At 41.8% G+C, this 18,511-nt stretch overlaps 1 protein-coding gene across 1 annotated transcript in view; it reads right to left on the minus strand.

Moving 5' to 3' along the window:
- SLC27A2 (solute carrier family 27 member 2) overlaps positions 1-18,511 on the minus strand; it is a 49,205-nt gene that overhangs the window by 16,591 nt on the left and 14,103 nt on the right. The window contains exons 2-5 of the mRNA XM_004578084.3: positions 16,631-16,840; positions 12,511-12,669; positions 11,307-11,431; positions 1,528-1,722 (exon numbers count right to left, since the gene is read on the minus strand). Of these exons, the coding sequence (XP_004578141.1) occupies positions 1,528-1,722; positions 11,307-11,431; positions 12,511-12,669; positions 16,631-16,840 (689 nt within the window). The remainder of the gene's footprint in view (positions 1-1,527; positions 1,723-11,306; positions 11,432-12,510; positions 12,670-16,630; positions 16,841-18,511) is intronic.

Consider the following 18,511-nt stretch of genomic DNA (forward strand, 5'->3'; position numbering starts at 1 on the left):
ACTCTTTCTGGGATTTTGCAGACTTGTTGGACATTTGGGAGACTGCTTAAGCATAGAAAAAGAAAGACTATCCTGAGACCTCAGGCAGTAAAATGACTGATGGAGAAAAGGGACTGCTATGTGAATTGGCTTAGGAATGTCTTGGGTGGGCATTTGGAGTAGTGGTTAAGTTGCTGCTTGGGATACCTGCATCCCGTATTGGAATGCTGTTGTTCAAGCCCAGATTTCTGCTAATGAGTACTGTAGGAGGCAACAGTGATGGTTCAAGTAATTGGGCCCCTGCTGCCCATGTGAGAGACCCAGACTGAATCCCTCCCCACCCCAGCTTGAGCTGGTCCAGCCCTGACTGTTGCAGGCATGTGAGGAATGCAAACAGTGGCTGGAAGAGCTCTGTCTGCCTCTGTTCTCTGTGATTTTCAAATAAAGAAAAATAAGAAATTTCTGGCAGCATTATTAGGTGAATGCCAACGTTGAGCAAATGGGATGCCTCCTGGTTCTCTCATATGTATGCAGAGTGGCTCTTACTACTGCACAGCTTTTTGGAAAATATCTAGGCCCCACCTCACAACAACAGAACCAAAGTCCAGGGGCTAGAGCCCTTTACCTGGATCTAACAGCACTTTAAAAAATGAAAAATGGAAAAAATGAAAGCAAAAAATAAGTTCTTCTAGTGTAAAAAAAAAGTTTGTGATCTACACTTATTTTTTTTTCATAATGTCCATTTTCCATGAACTTTTGGGAGAGCCTTTGTGTGTCTGTTTTGTACCGTAATCTCAAGGAACTGGTCATCTTAAGCTGTTCATTACATGTGTAAATGCCATTGGGAAGACTTCACTAAAGAGCGACAGAGCCATCATGTGCTACTGTTAATAGAAATTGCACTGTTTTTAACTGGAGGATCTTAATGTTTTGTTGGCATCAAACAATGTGGAAAACCTCTCTTGGCAATGCAGATGGGGCATGGCCCTGATACAGCATGAAATCTTGATATTATCACAATATTGCTTTTAAGAAATTCTTAGGGGGACAAGCATTTAGCTTCGTGGTTAAGACACTAGGACACCTGTATCCCGCATAGGCGTGCCTGGTGTGTTAGCCAGCTCTAGCTCCCACTCCAGCTTCCTGGTAACACATGCCCTGGGAGGCAGCAGCTGAGTGCCCGCTGCCCTCAATGTGGGAGAGTTGGACTGAGTTTCTGGCTTCCAGCTGTGGGCCCAGGCTCTGGGGGCTTTTGAGGAGCTAACCATCTCTTTGCTTCTATTCCTTTTCTTTTTTTTTTTTTTTTTTTTTTTAAGATTTATTTTATTTTTATTACAAAGTCAGATATACTGAGAGGAGGAGAGATAGAGAGAAAGTGGAGCTGCCGGGATTAGAACCAGCGGCCATATGGGATCAAGGCGAGGACCTTAGCCACCAGGCCACACTGCCAAGCCCCGCTTCTATTCCTTTTCAATAATTATGAAAACTAAGTAAACATCTGTAGTCTGGAAGCTGAGTATACACGCTTTGACTTTTCTGTGTACTCACTCTCTGCAGGTAGTTTACTTTTCCAACAGCACCGACTTTTCTTGGGTAATTCAAAAATCCAATGTTGCCTTCCGTGGAAGCATAGAACTCATAAATGTGAATGTCCCCAAATCGCCTGGTAAATTCTCTCCACACGTCTCCTCGTAAGCCATTTCCTATTGCCTTTCTCACCTTATGGTCACGATCATTTGGTTTCTGTAGCAAGGCAAGAAGAAGGAGACCAAATCAAAATTGAGCCTGAATATACAAGTAACAACTTCCGGCAGTTTTCATCTGTTTAATTTATGTTAATCACTACCTTTATTTTATTACATATTTAGGTTGATTACAAAGTCACCTTGTGCCAGGGCATGTTTTCTGCCATCAACAGACTTCTTCCCCTTTCCCCTCAATACAAGCTCTATGGTCTAACCAAACTCTTATTGAATAACCAAAAGACTTGAATTTTCCCATTTTGATTCTCAAGGTACAAGACGAATCAGCTGGCTAGAACCAGCTGATGCCATTATTTAATCCATATCCAATCTAAAGTTAGGTTGGCTGGTATTGTGGCAGAGTGGGTTAAGCCTCCCCTTGTGACGCTAGCATTTTGCATTGGAGTCATGGTTTGAGTCTTAACTGTTTTTCTACTGATCCAGCTTCTTGTGAATGTGCTTGGGAGGGAATTTGAAGGCGGTTCAAGTGCTGGGGCTCCTTGCCATTTATGTGTGACACCAGAATGGAGTTCCTGGCTCCTGGCTTTAGCCTGGTCCAGACCTGGCTGTTGCAGCCATTTGGGAAGTTAATCAGAGAAGGAAAGGTCTCTGTTCCACTCTTCCTGTCCCTCTGCCTTTCAAATAAATAAAAGGTCAAGGTAATGATAATTGCTTGATAGGACTGGTGAATGTCTGTGAACTCCTGGAAAGGAGGGGTCACCTGGGAAGGGCCTATCAGAGACTGATGTAATCTGGTAGGAGTAGGACCCTCCGTTGTCTGTCATGCAGAAGGCATGATTTTCTGGTGATAATGAAGAAAACCGGAATGCAAGAGAGAGAGCAAGCGAGCACAACTCTTTTGCTCAAAGTCACTGGAGAGCAATGCTGCTAGGGCCCAGAGGGACCAGGGAGAACTGCTGAGCACGCCCTCATGTGCCGTGGACCCAGAGGTCACAGGCCAGTTAGAGCTGAACGGGGACAACATGCGTTTCCTAATGGGATGAGCAGCGGAAGAGAAAGAGGAAGCTGGCTCCCAGGTGCTGAGGTGGCCTGGGAGTAATATGGTTTACTATAAATAAAAATCAAAAAGGATGAGGTATTTTGAGTGCTAGGGCTGAAAGGATAGCTTGGGGTAAGCAAGAGAGCTGGGGTTTGGACCAGGCTGCTTTCCACTCAGCCATACTCACTTAGGAGTCCCTCCACACCAAGGGTAATTTTGGTGATATTCTATATTACAAAGCCAATTTATGTCCTTCAGGAGATCACAGCCTGGCAGAAGAGACCAGAAAATATGTACAATTCCTACTTGCACATTCTGTTACTCTTGGAGATACTAGGTAACTAGGGCTCTCTTTCTACATGAAATATTCAGTTCTTGGATCAAACAGCACTTGCTTAGGTTAGAACACTTGTTGCATTGTTTCCTACATGGTGCCATCATTGTGAGCTTGATTTGGGTCTAAGAGTTCCTCTTGGAAAAGAACACGAGTGTGTGACTCTGATGTGGCAGTTAAAAATCAAACAAAAACAAACCTGGTGTTGGTTTTCATGTAGGAGGAACTGTGGAACTGAATACAGGTTTAGTTCTGAATAGCTGGGTGGTCAAAAACTTGGATGTAAAGTTCTTTTAGGAGTCCTAATCAGAGAGGATGGGCAGAACCTGGCCTCTGGTAAGCAGGGTGGCCCTGAGCAGTCTTCCCCGAGGAGGCAATGGCTCCCAGTGGGTGCAGGGCTTCTGAACTAGCATGGTGGGGAAACTTCTTGAAAAAGCCCTTGAACTTTAATGGGTCTCACCATCTGGGCTGAGTGGAGATGTATTTTCTTCACTGACTCCCCAAGACCCAGAGGCCCTAAATCCCTTCCCATTCACAACTATCCAACACCCACATGTGAGCAGATGACATGTCTGTTGGGCAGAGCCACTGTGAGAATGTCACAGACATTTGATGGACACGTAGCTAAAAATAACACCCTGATCTGGGTATTTGCCTACTCCCTGGGCTCTGTGAGAAGCTCCAAAGCAGCTCTCCCACGAGGAAGCCAAGAGCTTATTGACTCTGAGTTCCTATGTGGCCAACCAGGGGTTCTCTTACCACCCCATAGTTCATTTCAGCATCTAAGGGTGGTGAACACCCAAATCCCTTACCACATGGTGAACTTCTGTGAGACCAAGTGCATCTCATGGTCCCCAGGGTGCCTGGCTCTGTGTTTTGCACATAGCTTGTCCCTGCAGTAAAATGAGTGGCCTCCACCAGGAGGTGCCTGCTCAGCAGCTAGGAGCTGGGACATCAGCTCAAGGGCAGGGTGTCAGGTGCAACAGGGTGCTGGTGCCCTTAGGGTGTTGAAAGTGAGCCAACCTCACAGGTGTAGCCAGCACCTGTGGGTGGCAGGAAGCTGAGCGTATAATCACAATACCATGGGCTCTGTTTTCTTCACACAATTGAGAGATTTTATTACAGCTGCAGAAGGGATTAACTCTGTGCTGGGAATGTTTGTGGATGCAAATGGGAGATCCTGGAATCTTCTACAATGCTTGGTTCTCACCTAAGCTTGTGCTCACTAGTGGCTAAGAGTAAGAATATTTTCCCATAGGGGGAGAAAACTGTACTTTTTTTTATCACTAAAGCCACCCCTCAAAGGAACTGATTTGTAGGTCAAGGGGCATCTTGCTTAGCAAGGATCAAACATTCTCTGAAGCATTAGAGCTGAGGTGTAATGTGCAAACACACCTGGGGATTTCACTCTACACTGGGATTTCATGAACGGTAAATGGTCAGGGTGTTGGGGAGGAATGTAGGGTACTGGGAAATTAGGGTAAGGGCAGACTATGAGGGCTTCCTTTTGTGCCAGGCAAGTGGCTGGCAGTGCCACACTTTGGTTTCTGAAGAATCCCACTAAAAAATGATGGGTAATAAATATTTGCCTCATGTTGCAATCTGACGAAAGGGAAGTTTGTAAAGATAAAGCATTCTGCCCAAGTTTGCACCCATAGCAAATTTGTTGCTCCACGGCTGTGTTCAGTTCACTTAACTCTCTTCACCCTATTCCCCTAGATGACTAGCCAGACTTGGACACTTGTACCTCTCAGAGCTTTCTCCCTTTTTGCATATTTCTAAATTCAGTGCTTATCTTGTTCCCTTTTCACTCATTACTTTCAGGCTTCTCATTGTGCCAGAGAAGCATTAAATCTTCTCCGGTTTTCCCTGTACCACAAGTTTTGGTGAAATTCACATTCCGTGCTCACTTTATTTTGCCCATAATGGACCATTGATGAGCTCAGTCGCTTGAATAAATTCCTGAACAGGGTTTTGTTTCTCTTGGAATTCATTGTTTTCCTGCCCATTTTCTTCCTCTTGTTAGTTCCTATTTATGAATTCCTTCACTTTCCAATAGTCTTGACATGAAATTTCCCTGGTGGTAAAATGCACCAGATAAAATAATGTTCCAACTTCCTGCTCCAATCTGGATTGTCCTTTTCATGGATCCTGCATCCTTCTCCCTTCATGGTTGCTGATGGCCATTCCAGTTCCATTCCTGCAGGATCTTCCCTCCCAGTCTGTCTCTCTAGTTGGTCATCTTATATTTATTTCCCTGTGGTATCTGCCACCTGAGTTTCACTGACTCTAGCCCTACTGTGGCAGCCACTTTCAACTTTTAGCTTTCTGAACTGTCGCGCATAGCTGCGATGTCTTGTCTCTCTTGTATTTGAGTGACTTCCAAGAGATGACAAGGCAGAAGGTCTTCATCATTTTAGATATTTCAAACAAACAAACACATAAATAAAATATTTAAAAAAACTTCCCAAGGCCATGCCCCTGAGGACTACATGCTGTGCTTCCTCTGGGATGAGGCTCTACCTGTTACCTTATGGAAAGTGTGTCCACTCCTGCTCACTGCAGCCTGAAGGGCTGGACTGGCAGAAAGTGCCACCTCTCGATCAGCCTTTTGCATGAGGGCCTGTAGTTGCAACTTCTTCACATAATTTTTTAGCAGGGTCGAACCCTTGCTAGCTGAGCCAGCCAATCAGCTTTGCCTGTCACTGCACTGCTTGCAGTTCCCGGTAGGCCAAGTCCTTCATCCCGTGGGCTCATATGTTGCTGAACTGACCCGAAACCCTCCTTTCCTTGTTTGGCTGGAGCACTTCTCTACACTCTTCGACATTTATCTTTTCTGGCAAGTCTTGATTCTTCTCCCTGTCTCCTAGCCTGTCCCTGTCCCTGGGTGTTAGCTTTTTTCACAAACCCAAGATGCCAGACACAGCAAGTGAGTCACATGAGAGGCCTTTATTTCATGAGGGAGGTAGTATGGGGCAGGGAGAAGGTGACAGCAGAGCAGAGAGAGACAGACAAAGAGAGGGGCAGAGGACAAGGGAAAGAACAGAGAGCAGGAAGAAAGGAGGAGGAGGGAGGGAAGAGTAGAGACAGCACAAAGGAGAGAGAGCAAGAGAGAGAGCAGTAGGAAAGAAGAGAGAGAGAACAAAGGGAAAAGGCATCTTTGTAGCCTCAAGATGGGTATGGGGAGTGCCAGGTCAGGGACTGGCAGATGCAGCTGTAAGTGGACACCAGGAATACATGCCTCAGGGATTAAAGGTCACTAAGCTTACTTAGGTAAGTGGGCTTTAAGGAGTTGAGATCTAGGAGGTTTACAGTAGTGCTTGGTAACCAGGTATTCAAGGGGAAGCCTAGAGGATTTAAGGCAGCACTGGGTCAACAGGCATTCAAGGTGGCACTGAGTCCAGGATGGTGGGGTCAGTCCTCAGAGTCCCTCCTTACACTGGGGGCATTGGCTTCTCTGTGTTGCCAGCAAAATGAAGGTGTTGCAGATACAGAAACATGGGCTGGCAGGGACCATGGGGCTTATCTAATTTTGGAGGGAAGGAATACAATCCTGGGGAGGTGAGTTGAGTCTCTGCTCATTCCAAATACCAGGACTTTCACGCTGGTTGCTTTTCCCTCCTTCCTCCTACTTGGGCACCCTCCCAGTGAGGGGCAGTGGGGACATGACATTTCCTATAGACCCTTAGTTGCAGCTCCAGTCACTATGCAAGGAGAACAACATTTAGCTTTAGCAATTCTTGTTCTAAGACATATTTTTGCCTCAATTATGTTGTTTCTTCTTTTTTTTTTTTTAGTCAACCACACACACAAAATGTGAGCTGACAATATCCCATTGTGAGAAGTGAACTAAAACAGTCTTTCATTATTATAATACTCTGGAAGCAGAGGCTCAAATATAAAAAGGGAAGGCAGGCAAAAGGGATAAATAATAACACATAACACATATAAATAAATAATACATATAACACATAACACATATAAATAAATACACATAACACTGTAAACACCACTTACATCAATAGCTTTGCTATTCAACTCCCTATTCAAACTCAGATGGAAGCGCTTAACTGTCTAATTTGAATGTCTTCTGATTTCTTTCTTTGGGTATGGAGGCTAGAATTCTCATTGGCTCATTCAATGAAAGTGCGTGGTACAGAAGAAAAGCCAAACAACAGAGTCCCATAGGGATTTCTGCTCTTTGCTAAGAGAGGCATGCTATCTTGAAGACCAGCTGGAATATTCATGCAAAAAAAAATCCTCAATAATGATATTCACAGAAATTGCCATGGAAAAATCCCCTACTCAGCTCACAGTGAATCATGACCCTCTTGAACCTGTTGATTCTGTCACAAAAACCAGAATAATATATGCTAAGGCCAAACATTTTTGAGCAAACATACTTGTATGACCTTCCTCAAGTAAATTAGACATGTTTCAAGGCAAGAATTTAGCAGTTCATTCAAATAAATATGTTGATGTCTTTGATGTGCCAGTCACAGGCCTCGATGCTGGGGGTCAGGCAGGGGACAGAGCCCAGCTTGTACAGATCTGTCATTTAATGGGATGTGGAGGGGAGCAGGAGACAATAGTCACATAAGCTCTGATGTCTGTGGTGATGAGTGCTATGAAAAGTACTAGTGAGGTGGATAGCAAGGGGTGAGTGAGATGTGGGTCATTAGCAGGAGGGATATTTCTGAATAGGAGATGTCTGGGCAAGTAGTAAATGGAGTGATGGATAAGAGCACTGGGGCAAGAGGATCTTATACTTCTGTCTATGCTACAGAGTAGCTGGTATAGAAGTTAAACCTGGCAAGTGCTATCAATAACAATTTATCACCTATTGATCCTTTCCGTTTGTTTTACATTGATGGAATAGATGGAAGAAATTAGATTCTGGCAAGTTTGCTATGCGGTATAGTCCAGTCTTTTTGTCTTACAAAAGACATTTGGCACTGTCTAGAGGTACTTTGATGCTCATGACCTGAAGCCAGGAGTGGGGTGGGGTGGGGATGGAGTGAAGGTCAAAATTGACGTAAATAGTCTGTGTACACAGAAAAAGATTCATGTCACAAAGAATAAAAGAACCCCAAACATCAGTGGTGCTACTTTTGAGAACACCCAAGCTGGTCCCAAGGCCGGCCTCCAGATTCCTGATGAGAATTGAAAGTCTGGATGCCAAGAGCTTTTGCCATCAGCTCTGTCAAAGATGGCAGATGTCTACAGAGTGGTTCCAAAGCCCATGGAGTTACCTTGGGGCATCTGTTCCAAGCTAGGTGCCAGATTTGTTTGGTTTCATTTCCCAGTCCCATAGGAACTTACTCATTAAGTAGCTTTAAGTAAAAGTTTCCTGTATGTCTTTGACATTGACAGGGCAAGAAGACAATAGCTTTTAATAAACATGGTGAAGTGGGAGCTTGCATTGTGACATAGTATGTAAAGGCACTCCCTGTGATTCTGGCATCCCATAAGGGTGCAAGTCTCTGTCCTGGCTGTTCTACTTCCAATCCAACTCCCTACTAATGCACCTGGAAGAGCAGTGGAAAATGGTCCAAGTGATTGGACCCCTGTACCTATGTGGGAGACCCAGAAGAAGCCCTGGCCATTGAGATCATTTGCAGAGTGGTCTACCAGATGGAAGATTCTTTCTTTCTCTTCTCTCTCTCTAACTCTACCTTTTGAATAAAAACAAATCAACAAGTGTCGTTGGTGCTTTTATTCATGTGGGCCAGTCTTACTGGCGTTAGGTGGTACCTCATTGATGTTTTAATTTGGATTTCCCTTATTGCCAGGGAACTTGAGCATTTTTTCATATGTTTATTTGCCATTTGGGTTTGTTCCTTTGTGAAGTGTCTGCCCATTTCCCGTGCCCATTTCTTGAGTGGGTTGCTTGTTTTGACATTTTGGTTGTTTTGTAGCTCTTTGTATATTCTGGATATTAGCCCTCTATCACCTATGTCGTGTGCGAAGATCTTCTCCCATTCTGTGGGTTGCCTTTTTACTTTGTTGATTGTTTCTCTAGCTGTACAGAAGCTTCTTAGTTTGATGAGGTCCCAATTGTTTATTTTGGTCTTGATTTCTACTGCATCTGGAGTCTTTTTTAGGAAGTGAGGGCCTACCCCTAAGTGTTCCAGTGTGTTTCCAACATTTTCTTCCAAAAGTTTGAAGGTTTCTGGATGTAGGTTTAGATCTGTTATCCATTTAGATCTGATCTTAGTGTATGGTGAGAGATGTGGATCTATTTTTTTGTTTCTGCAGGCTATCAACCAGTTGTCCCAACAGCATTTATTGAACAGTCCTTCCCATTTGCCTGGGTTGTCGTTTGTCTTTTTGTCAAAGATTATTTGGCTGTATCTGTGTGGGTTTCCTTCTGGCATTTCTATTCTGCTCCATTGGTCTTCCTCTCTATCTTTGTGCCAGTACCACGCTGTTTTGATAACCACTGCCCTATAGTATGTCCAGAGGTCCGGAACTGTGATTCCCCCTGCTAACTTCCTGTTCTTCAGGATAGTTCTAGCTATCCGTGGTTTTTTGTGCTTCCAGATGAACCTTTGGATCATTGTTTCCAGTTCCATGCAGAATGTTTTGGGCAATTTGATTGGGATTGCGTTGAATGTATATATTGCTTTTGGCAGTATAGACATTTTAATGATATTGATTTTACCTATCCAGGAGCATGGGATGTTACTCCATCTTTTGAGGTCTTGTTCAATTTCTTTTTTAAGCAGTTTGTAGTTTTCTTCAAATAAGTCTTCTACATTTTTGGTTAGATTTATTCCCAGATATTTCATACTTTTCTCTGTTATTTTGAATGGTATCTTGCTGGTTAAGTCTTTTTCCATCTTGGGGCTGTTCGCATACACTATGGCTGTTGATTTTTGTTCATTAATTTTGTACCCTGCCACTCTACCAAACTCTCGTACAAGTTCTAGCAGTCTCTGTATTGAGTCTCTTGGCTCTTCTACATAAAGAATCATATCATCTGCGTATAGTGAGAGCTTGACTTCTTCGTTTCCCATTTGGATTCCTCTGATTTCTTTTTCTTGTCTTATGGCCTCAAAAGGGAACCCTACTCCACTGCTGGTGGGGCTGCAGGCTGGTACAGCCTCTATGGAAATCAGTATGGAGAATATTCAAACAACTCAAATTCAACATACCGTATGATCCAGCAATAGCACTCCTAGGAATATATCCAGAACACTTGTTCTATGAGAAACCAACATGCACTCCTATGTTCATAGCAGCACAATCAGTAATTGCAAAAACATGGAAACAACCAAAATGCCCATCAACAGAGGATTGGATAAGAAAGCTATGGTTCATCTACTCCATGGAATACTACTCAGCTATTAAAAAAAACAAAATGCAGTTCTTTGTGGCCAAATGGGCCAAACTGGAAACCATAATGCTAAGGGAAATGAACCAATCCCAAAAGGTTAAATACCACATGTTTGCCTTAATTTAAGATGATATGATGTTATGTATAACATGTTATGTTTTGAATGCTATATGTTGTGTATAAACTAAAATTGAAGTATAGGTGAGGTGGTCACAGAAGGTGGCTGGGAACCCGCATTTACTTTTAACATATTGGTTACTCATTACTATGTCAATTAATTCCATAATGATGTAAATTTTTGCTGATGGTATGTTGGAGCTTTCAATTGACTGGGATGATACTCTGCTGGCTCTATCATCAGACCAGAGAGGGTATACCTAAGAAGCCGTTGAACTTGACGGGACAATAAGATGCTGGACTCTATGTTTGGTATACGCTTGCAATGGGGAAATCTCAACTGAACTTGAGCTGTGGTTATGCAACAAGGTGGAGGAATCCACCATGGTGGGAGGGTTTGGGGAGGGGGGGGGAGAACCCAAGTATCTATGTAATTGTGTCACATAATACAATGTAATTACTGAAGTTAAACAATAAATAACTAAAAAAAAAAAAAAAAAAAAAAAAAAAAAAAAAAAAAAACAAATCAAAACAATCAGCACAGAGAAAGGTGGAAGGTAAGATATGAAAATAGGTAAAAAGAATAATAATCATGATAATATTAACAGCAACTGACATCTAATAAGTTTCCCTCTAAATGGTAGCTTTGAAGCCAATCACTAGATCATAACAGAGAATTGTGATCTAAACTGAAGACTGGTATACAAGAATCAGCTAAAACCTAGTATGATTCAAAGTGATTTGAATTCTCGTTATCTCCATTTCAAAACAATCTTAAAACATGGAAAATGTTACCTGGGGTGAGTTGCATAAGTACCGAAGTAGTTCACCAATATACTGAATGACAGTGACATTGTATTTTCTACAGTCATCCCAGAACTGGCTGGCTGAAAATTTGGCTCTCAAAGCAATGGTAGCACCTACAGAAAAGGCATTGAAAGTATCAATACAAAACCATTTCAAAAGATCCATCCAATTAGATTTAACATTTTAAAAAGAAATGTAAAATGGAATTATTTTTAGAAAGAATTGTGTGTTTATTTAATGTAAAAATGACTATAATATGGCTTGTCCTGTAGAAGCTTCCAGTCTATGGAGAAGACACATGAAAAAGTCATTCTGATTCAAGTCAGTGTGCAGGATATGAAAGGCTCAAGAAGGTTTGGAAGAAGTGAGAGTGTGTTCGTGTATGTGTGTAATTGCATGCACATGCAAATTAGTTCTGTCTGACAACAAGGGCTGAAAAAGCTTATTTTGAAAGAGGAAGATTTAAGTTAGGTGTTGAGAAATGAGCATGAAAAGAAATGTGAGAATTCTAGTTGGAGGAAAATTCATGAGCCATTCTTAGAAGTTCATGGAAAATCGATATTATGAAAAATTGAGTATGGATTTCAAAAATCTTTATACCAAAAATAAGCTATGAATGAGCATTTTGAGGTACTCCCATATGTGTATACATATTTACCTTTGTTCCCTGTATGCACACACATGACTAATTAAAATGAAATGCAATGTGGGAGAAAACGTTTTTAGCTTTATTAGGGAGAGAGAACTTTCTAGAAGAGGTGATTATTGGACTGGCAATTTGAATAATAAAGTTTGTGTAGGAAAGTGAAGAGATGGCAAGTCAGATATTCTGAATAAAGCTGAGAGCTCAGGAAATAGGAAAGGACAAGAAACATGGACCCATGGAGAGGAAGTTTAACTTACATGTGATAAAGGTGAAAATGAAAATGATACTACAGATGGAGTCTAAGAATCAGGGTCTTAATCTGAATAAAGACCTAAAATATTGTAAAGGCATGTCTTCACTGATATGCAGAACATTTATGGCAGTATATTATTACCCAAGCAGGCCTGAGAAAATAGAAATTGTTTTAGATACTTGTTTGTGATATGGGAACTAAATAGCCATGCAGCAAGGGAAAGTAGCCAAATTCTATATTTTCTTTTTTTTTGAGTAGGTGGCCTCTGACAGTTGTAGATATAAAAAGCTTACCAGTCACGATACATCCATGCAAGCCAATCATCATTGCAGCACTGTGGTACAAGGGCAGAGATGTGTAGATGATATCATTTGATTTCACTCCACTTGTGATCATGAGGCCAGTTCCTATCCAAAGGCGGTAATGATTGATTGTTGCAGCTTTTGGGAGGCCTTTGCAAAAACACAAGAGAAGGTGTCAGAGACCTCAGGTTGGGAAACAGCTGGTTTAGGTAGTCACTATCTTGTGTCTAAAGAATTGTATTGCGAAGGGTCATGAGAAGTTATACCATGAATCAACATCTTTTTTTTTTTTTTCCCTGCAAAACAGCAGGGAAGAAACCTTTTAGGCTTTGTGAGACCAGATGTCCTTGTTGCAATGGCTCTGCTATTGTGCCTGAAAGCAGTCCTCACCAACATAAAGGAGTATGGTTATGTTCTTAGAAAACTTCGTTTATAAAAACATGTAGTATTTTTTTTTCTTTTTTTGGACCCCATGCTACATTTTATTGACTCCTGAGTTAAATGGTTATTATAGTATAACTCTAAAGAGAAAGAGAAATGAGCAAGTGTTTTTTGAATTTCTGTGCCTTCCATTTTGCAAGACATTCTGGGATGAAGGGCTCAAAGGAACTTTTCACTAATATCCTGTGTAGGCTTTCTTTTTACCAGCATAAGCAAATATCAACATTTTCTCACATGTTTTTACCTTTTCTACTTAAAAATGTGCATTCGTCTCTGGATTTCATTTTTTTTTCTGCCATTTAACAATGTTTCTTGGAGATTGGTCTAGGTGTATACATAGATTTCCCTCGTTTATTCATTTATTGCTTATTTTTCTCACTGCCGGACATCCTTTGTATAAGAGCATTATGATTTGCTTACATGATTTTTGGAAAAAGTGAAAAAGCTTTGATCTTACTGTCTTCCAATTAAATCTAAATTCTAAATTGTGGGATTAAATCAGGAAGTGTTCTTTTTCTTTTTTCTTTCTCAAATGGATTTTATATCTAGTTTTCAGAATACGTCTTGTGAAGAAACTCCACACTTATTTATTTAAAATTTCTATATGTTTTCATTTTATTTTAGAGGTAGAGGGACAATGGGAAAGAGGCAGACAGACAGGTCTCTGTGTGCTGACTCCTCAAATGCCTCATTAGCCAGGGTGGGGGTAGACTGAAACCAGGGTCCTGGAATTCCATTGGCGAGACTTCCGGCTGGGTAGCAGAGACCCAAGCACTGCAGCCTTAAGCTGCTGCCTTCCGGAGTATAGATTAGCAGGAAGGGGAGACTGGGAGCAGAGTCAGGACTCAAACTCAGGCACCAGGATAGGCATCAAACACTGTTGTAATTGCTGTGCCAGATACCCACCTCTAAAACTGTCCATTTAAAACAAATTTTAATGTTTAAATTGCATTTTGTTTGAAAGGTAAAGTTACAGAAAGGGAGGGGGGTGTCTTTCATTTATATGCTGGTTTAGTCTCAAAATGCCTGCAATAGCCAAGGCTGAGCCAGGATAAAGCCAGGAGCCAGGAACTCCATTCGATTCTCCACGTGGATGACAAAAACTCGAGCAGTAGAGCCACCCATCCTATGCCACCTCCAGGTGTGTGAGTTGGCTGATTTGGAAGCAAAGGTGGGACTTCATCCCAGGTGCTCCTATGTGGGATACAGAGTCCCAAGCACTGGCTCACTCGGCTGCCTGACACCTACCTTCATGCTTGTTAATTTAGTACCAGCACTAGAACATCCTGTCATTACCCACGAGCTCATTTTATTTAAATTATTTTCAGGATCAAAATGTTTTCAATTTAATTTTACTCTCTTGTTAGGCAATTAAAAGTAGTGTTTGTGTAAACTGGTTAATGTTGGGATCCTCTATTGGGAGGAAAATAAATTACTTTTGCCAAAAAATTCAGACATTATGCTTTGAGCATCAACTTTAATATGTCATTCCCTGCTTCTCCTCCTCAGATATTTGAAGCAAATAGTCAGCCAAAATGACAGTGTCCGGGGGAGCTGGCTGGAGGTGGAACCCATGCTCAGGAGCCCTGAAATCAGATGGGTACAGAGGACCAGTGGGATGAAAGAGTAAACTACATGCAGGGGCTGGGATGAAGGGCTCAAGGGAACCATTAGCCTTAGTGACACTTTTGGTTATTTTACAAGGAGAACGCATGAATTACGGAGACAGAGGACTCAGATCATCCTTCCCCAGGATTAATCATAGTCATCAGTGTGCCAAGGTTGGCTTTTGATCCTTCTTTTAAATATATGCTTGAGGGTGCATGCTGTGCCTTGGTAGTTTCTCTCCTAGCTCAGGGTAGGCAGACATTGCGGTCTGGTTGTTTAACCAATTTTGAATGGAACACCTCTCCCTTATCTCTGACATTAGCCTCCCTTCCAATCAGAGATACCAAAAATCCACATGGAGAATGGATTCTAGAACAGTCACCAAAACAGAACAGCTAAGCAATCCTTGAAACATTCTTGAATTGTGAGCCAAACATGAGGTCTGTGGCTTTATTTGTACAGGACTATAGAGTAATTCATACATTCAGGGAAATGTGTGAGCCTCTGAAACAGATGGGTACAGATGGCAGTGTGTTTGTGTTCTCCCCAAATTCATATGTTAACATCCAAAACCATCGTGAGACAGTTCTTGGGAAGCAGAGGCATTGAGAGGTGATTAAGTCTTGAGGGTTGAGAATTCATCATCATCTGTTGGGGAACTTGGTGAGAAGAGAGTTCAGGAAGAGGGCCCTTACCACACACCTTGACCTTGGACTGCCCAGGCTCAAAATCAAGAGAAATAACTTTGTTTTGTTTGTAAACCAACCAGTCCCTAGGCCGTGCTTTAGCAACCTGGACTGAGGAAGACAGAACTCAAGAAAAGGACAAAGGGAAGTCACTCCACCAAAATTCAGTAGTCCAGATCACCTCATATGTAGGACATGTGTACCCTTCTGAGACTGGATGGGAGACTCACAGAAGGATCTCTGATTATTTTATAATTTACTATGTGTGAGTGAAATGATCATTTTTCTATCCAATTGTTGTTTATAGCCATTGTTTATATTCCCACTATACTGAGACCATTTTGCTTTTTTACTTGTTAAATTTCTAATTTGGTGAAGTCTTAAGCCTTTGACTGGAGTGTGAATCTTAAAATATGTCATCTCAAAAGTTTAAAAAAAAAGAGAAGGAGGGAGATTGGGAGTGAGGGAGGAAGGCAAGGAGGAGCAGAATATAATTGTACTCTTAGAATTGTGTATGCAGATCACATTAAATCTGTTAAGTACTACTTAAAAATTTTTAAGAAAAAAAATAAACCAGGAGGTAATGCAGCAGAGCTACCAATTATATGAGCTGTGGAGTTTGTAAGGTGAATCCTGACATTTCTACTCCTTGTGCTGGGAAATTCTTAACCTAAGCACAGATTTCCAACTCTGCAAAATGGGACTAAGAATGGAACCCATCAGAGAATGGTGTGAAGTAGTGTATACAGGCTTCTAGATGGCCTGGTATGAGTTAGTCTTAACATTGTTGGTTCCATGTAGCAATGTTCAAATAACACTGTTAATTGGCAATGTTTTCCCGTAGTGGCTCATGAAACAATGGTGCAGCTTGCAGATGAAGGCATCCAAGACTGGATGAAATATAGCTATTGAGGCACTGAGCTAGAGTTAATGTACACCCACAGCTCCAAATCATTACTGCCAAGGAAGCTAGTCATCAAAACATTTACATAAATACCACTCCATTATGTCCTCTGGCTTTCTCTGGTGCTCCATGTATAGTGCTCCATGCATTATGTATGGACTCTTAACATCGTCAAAATACAATAAGCATTAGAAAAAAACGGCATTCTATCCAGAACTTCAGCTCATTCATATCATTATAACTGTTTTTATAGTTTTTGGTTAACCTGTTCATCTGGAGTCATGGAGAGCTTGCAGGAACCCAAATGGTATCCCATTTTATGAAATGAGATCAGTTCCCATGGGCACAGAGCAAAATCCCCTGAAGTATTAGTTATCTGATTACCATCTCAAAGAGAACATTTGAAAACTGAAGGCCAGATTTAATTCCTTTGGCATAGATCCATTTCTCTGAGAATCCTCTTTATTTTTACCTGTGGTTCCCGAAGTATAAATATATAAGGCAGGAGTGGAAAAGGTGACTTCAGACCTCCAGGACTCTGGGATGGGTTCAGCTGACGCTTCATCCACCTTGTCCAGCAGAGAGCCAATCCCGTCCGTGACAGAAGTTCTGCTCACGTAATAGACTGAGACATTATCTTTCTTCAGGCTGGGCAGCACTTCCTCAATAGCTTCTTGAAGCTCTTAACATCACAGAAACCAAACAAAAAAAATCCAAACCAACCAAATTAGTCCATATGATTCTGGCAAAAATGATCAAAGCATTTTCATGTGATAATTTAACACATCAGTAACAATGAGTTCTACAGAAAGGTCTTACTGATCTGAGAAATAAACTCCAAATTCCGTAAGCATATTCTGTGATATGAGAAAAAAAGAACTGATAAATTTAGAGTAGTTTTAAATGATAGATGATAATAAAATAGTACATTTTAAAAAAGTTTTTTACTTCTTTTAAATATATATATATATACATATATATATATATACACATACCTACATACACATACACATATACACATTTTCTGTTTCTTCTTATTTACTCTCCAAATGTGCACATTAGGCAGGGCTTGGCCAAGATAAAGACAGGAGCCTGGAAGTTAATATGGATTTCCCATGTGGGTGACAGATAACCTAGTACCTGAGCCATCAGCTGCTGTTTCTCAGGGTTCACACTTCCAGCAGGAAGCCAGAATCGAAAGTGGAGAAGGGACTAGAATGTAGGCAGTCCAGTGCGAAATGGAGGCATCGCCATTGAGCTGCAATATGACCACTGCACCATGTGCCCACCGCACAAACACACTTCTTACTGGGTAAAGGCAGAGGCTTTGAAGGTACTGATCTAACCTGCAAGCACATGTTTCACGTTTGCTACTTGGGCTTTTGTGCTCTTACTTCGTAAGAATTGATTGCTTTTAGGCTTATTTATCTTGGAATGTGATAACTGAGGTGAATGTATCTTTCCTAAAATTTTTCTTTACTTGAAGAGAGAGAGAAATGTTCCACCCACTAGTTCACCCTCAAATGCTTGCAATGTCAGGGCCTGGGGCATAGAAGCGGGGACCTCATGTGTGGACGTCAGGGACTCAACTACTGCTTTGTCCCATACTGTGCACTAACAAAGATCTGGAATTAGAAACAGAATGGAGACTAGAACCCAGGCACTCCAGTGTGGAATGCAGGCACCCCAAGAGCATCTTCACTGCTACACCAATCACCCATGATGACTTATTCTTCATAGGAAGGCAACTCAACACCCCAGGAATGACCTTGGGGAAGCCATGACTGATTCACCTTGTAAGCTTTGTTTTTCAGATGTTTGTGTGTGATATCTGCATCAAGAAATGAAATGCCCCTGGGATAGATATATTTAACACGTAAAAATACTTTGACCAAAGGAGCCCCGCACCTGATAAACAACCAAGTAGTACCAGATGAAAATCAGTAGGCCCTTTACACCAGCCCTGTCCCACCATGCAACTAACCGTGCTGTGTAGAGGATCTAATGTATGTTTCAGGTGTTGTTTTCTTGCCACCCCCTCCGCCTGCCTCCAGCAAGTGTTCCTTTCTAGTCTATAAAGTTTGGCTGGTTGCTTGCATTTATTTGCTTACTTACTTTAAAGGGAAAGAGAGAGAGAGAGAGAGAGAGAGACAGACAGACAGACATACAGAGAATTCTCAGCTGCTTTTTTTCTCTCCCCAAATGCTAGCAGTTGCCTGGGATGGGCCAGGCTGAAGCCAGAAGGCAGGAACTTAATCCAGGTCTCTGACATAGGGGACAGGAACACAGCTTCTCAAGCCATCACTTGCTGCCCCCATGTCCAGGGTCTACAGAAGCAGGAGCTGGAAGTGGA

Source organism: Ochotona princeps, chromosome 6 (assembly GCF_030435755.1).
Source record: "Ochotona princeps isolate mOchPri1 chromosome 6, mOchPri1.hap1, whole genome shotgun sequence".
Lineage (NCBI taxonomy): Eukaryota > Metazoa > Chordata > Mammalia > Lagomorpha > Ochotonidae > Ochotona > Ochotona princeps.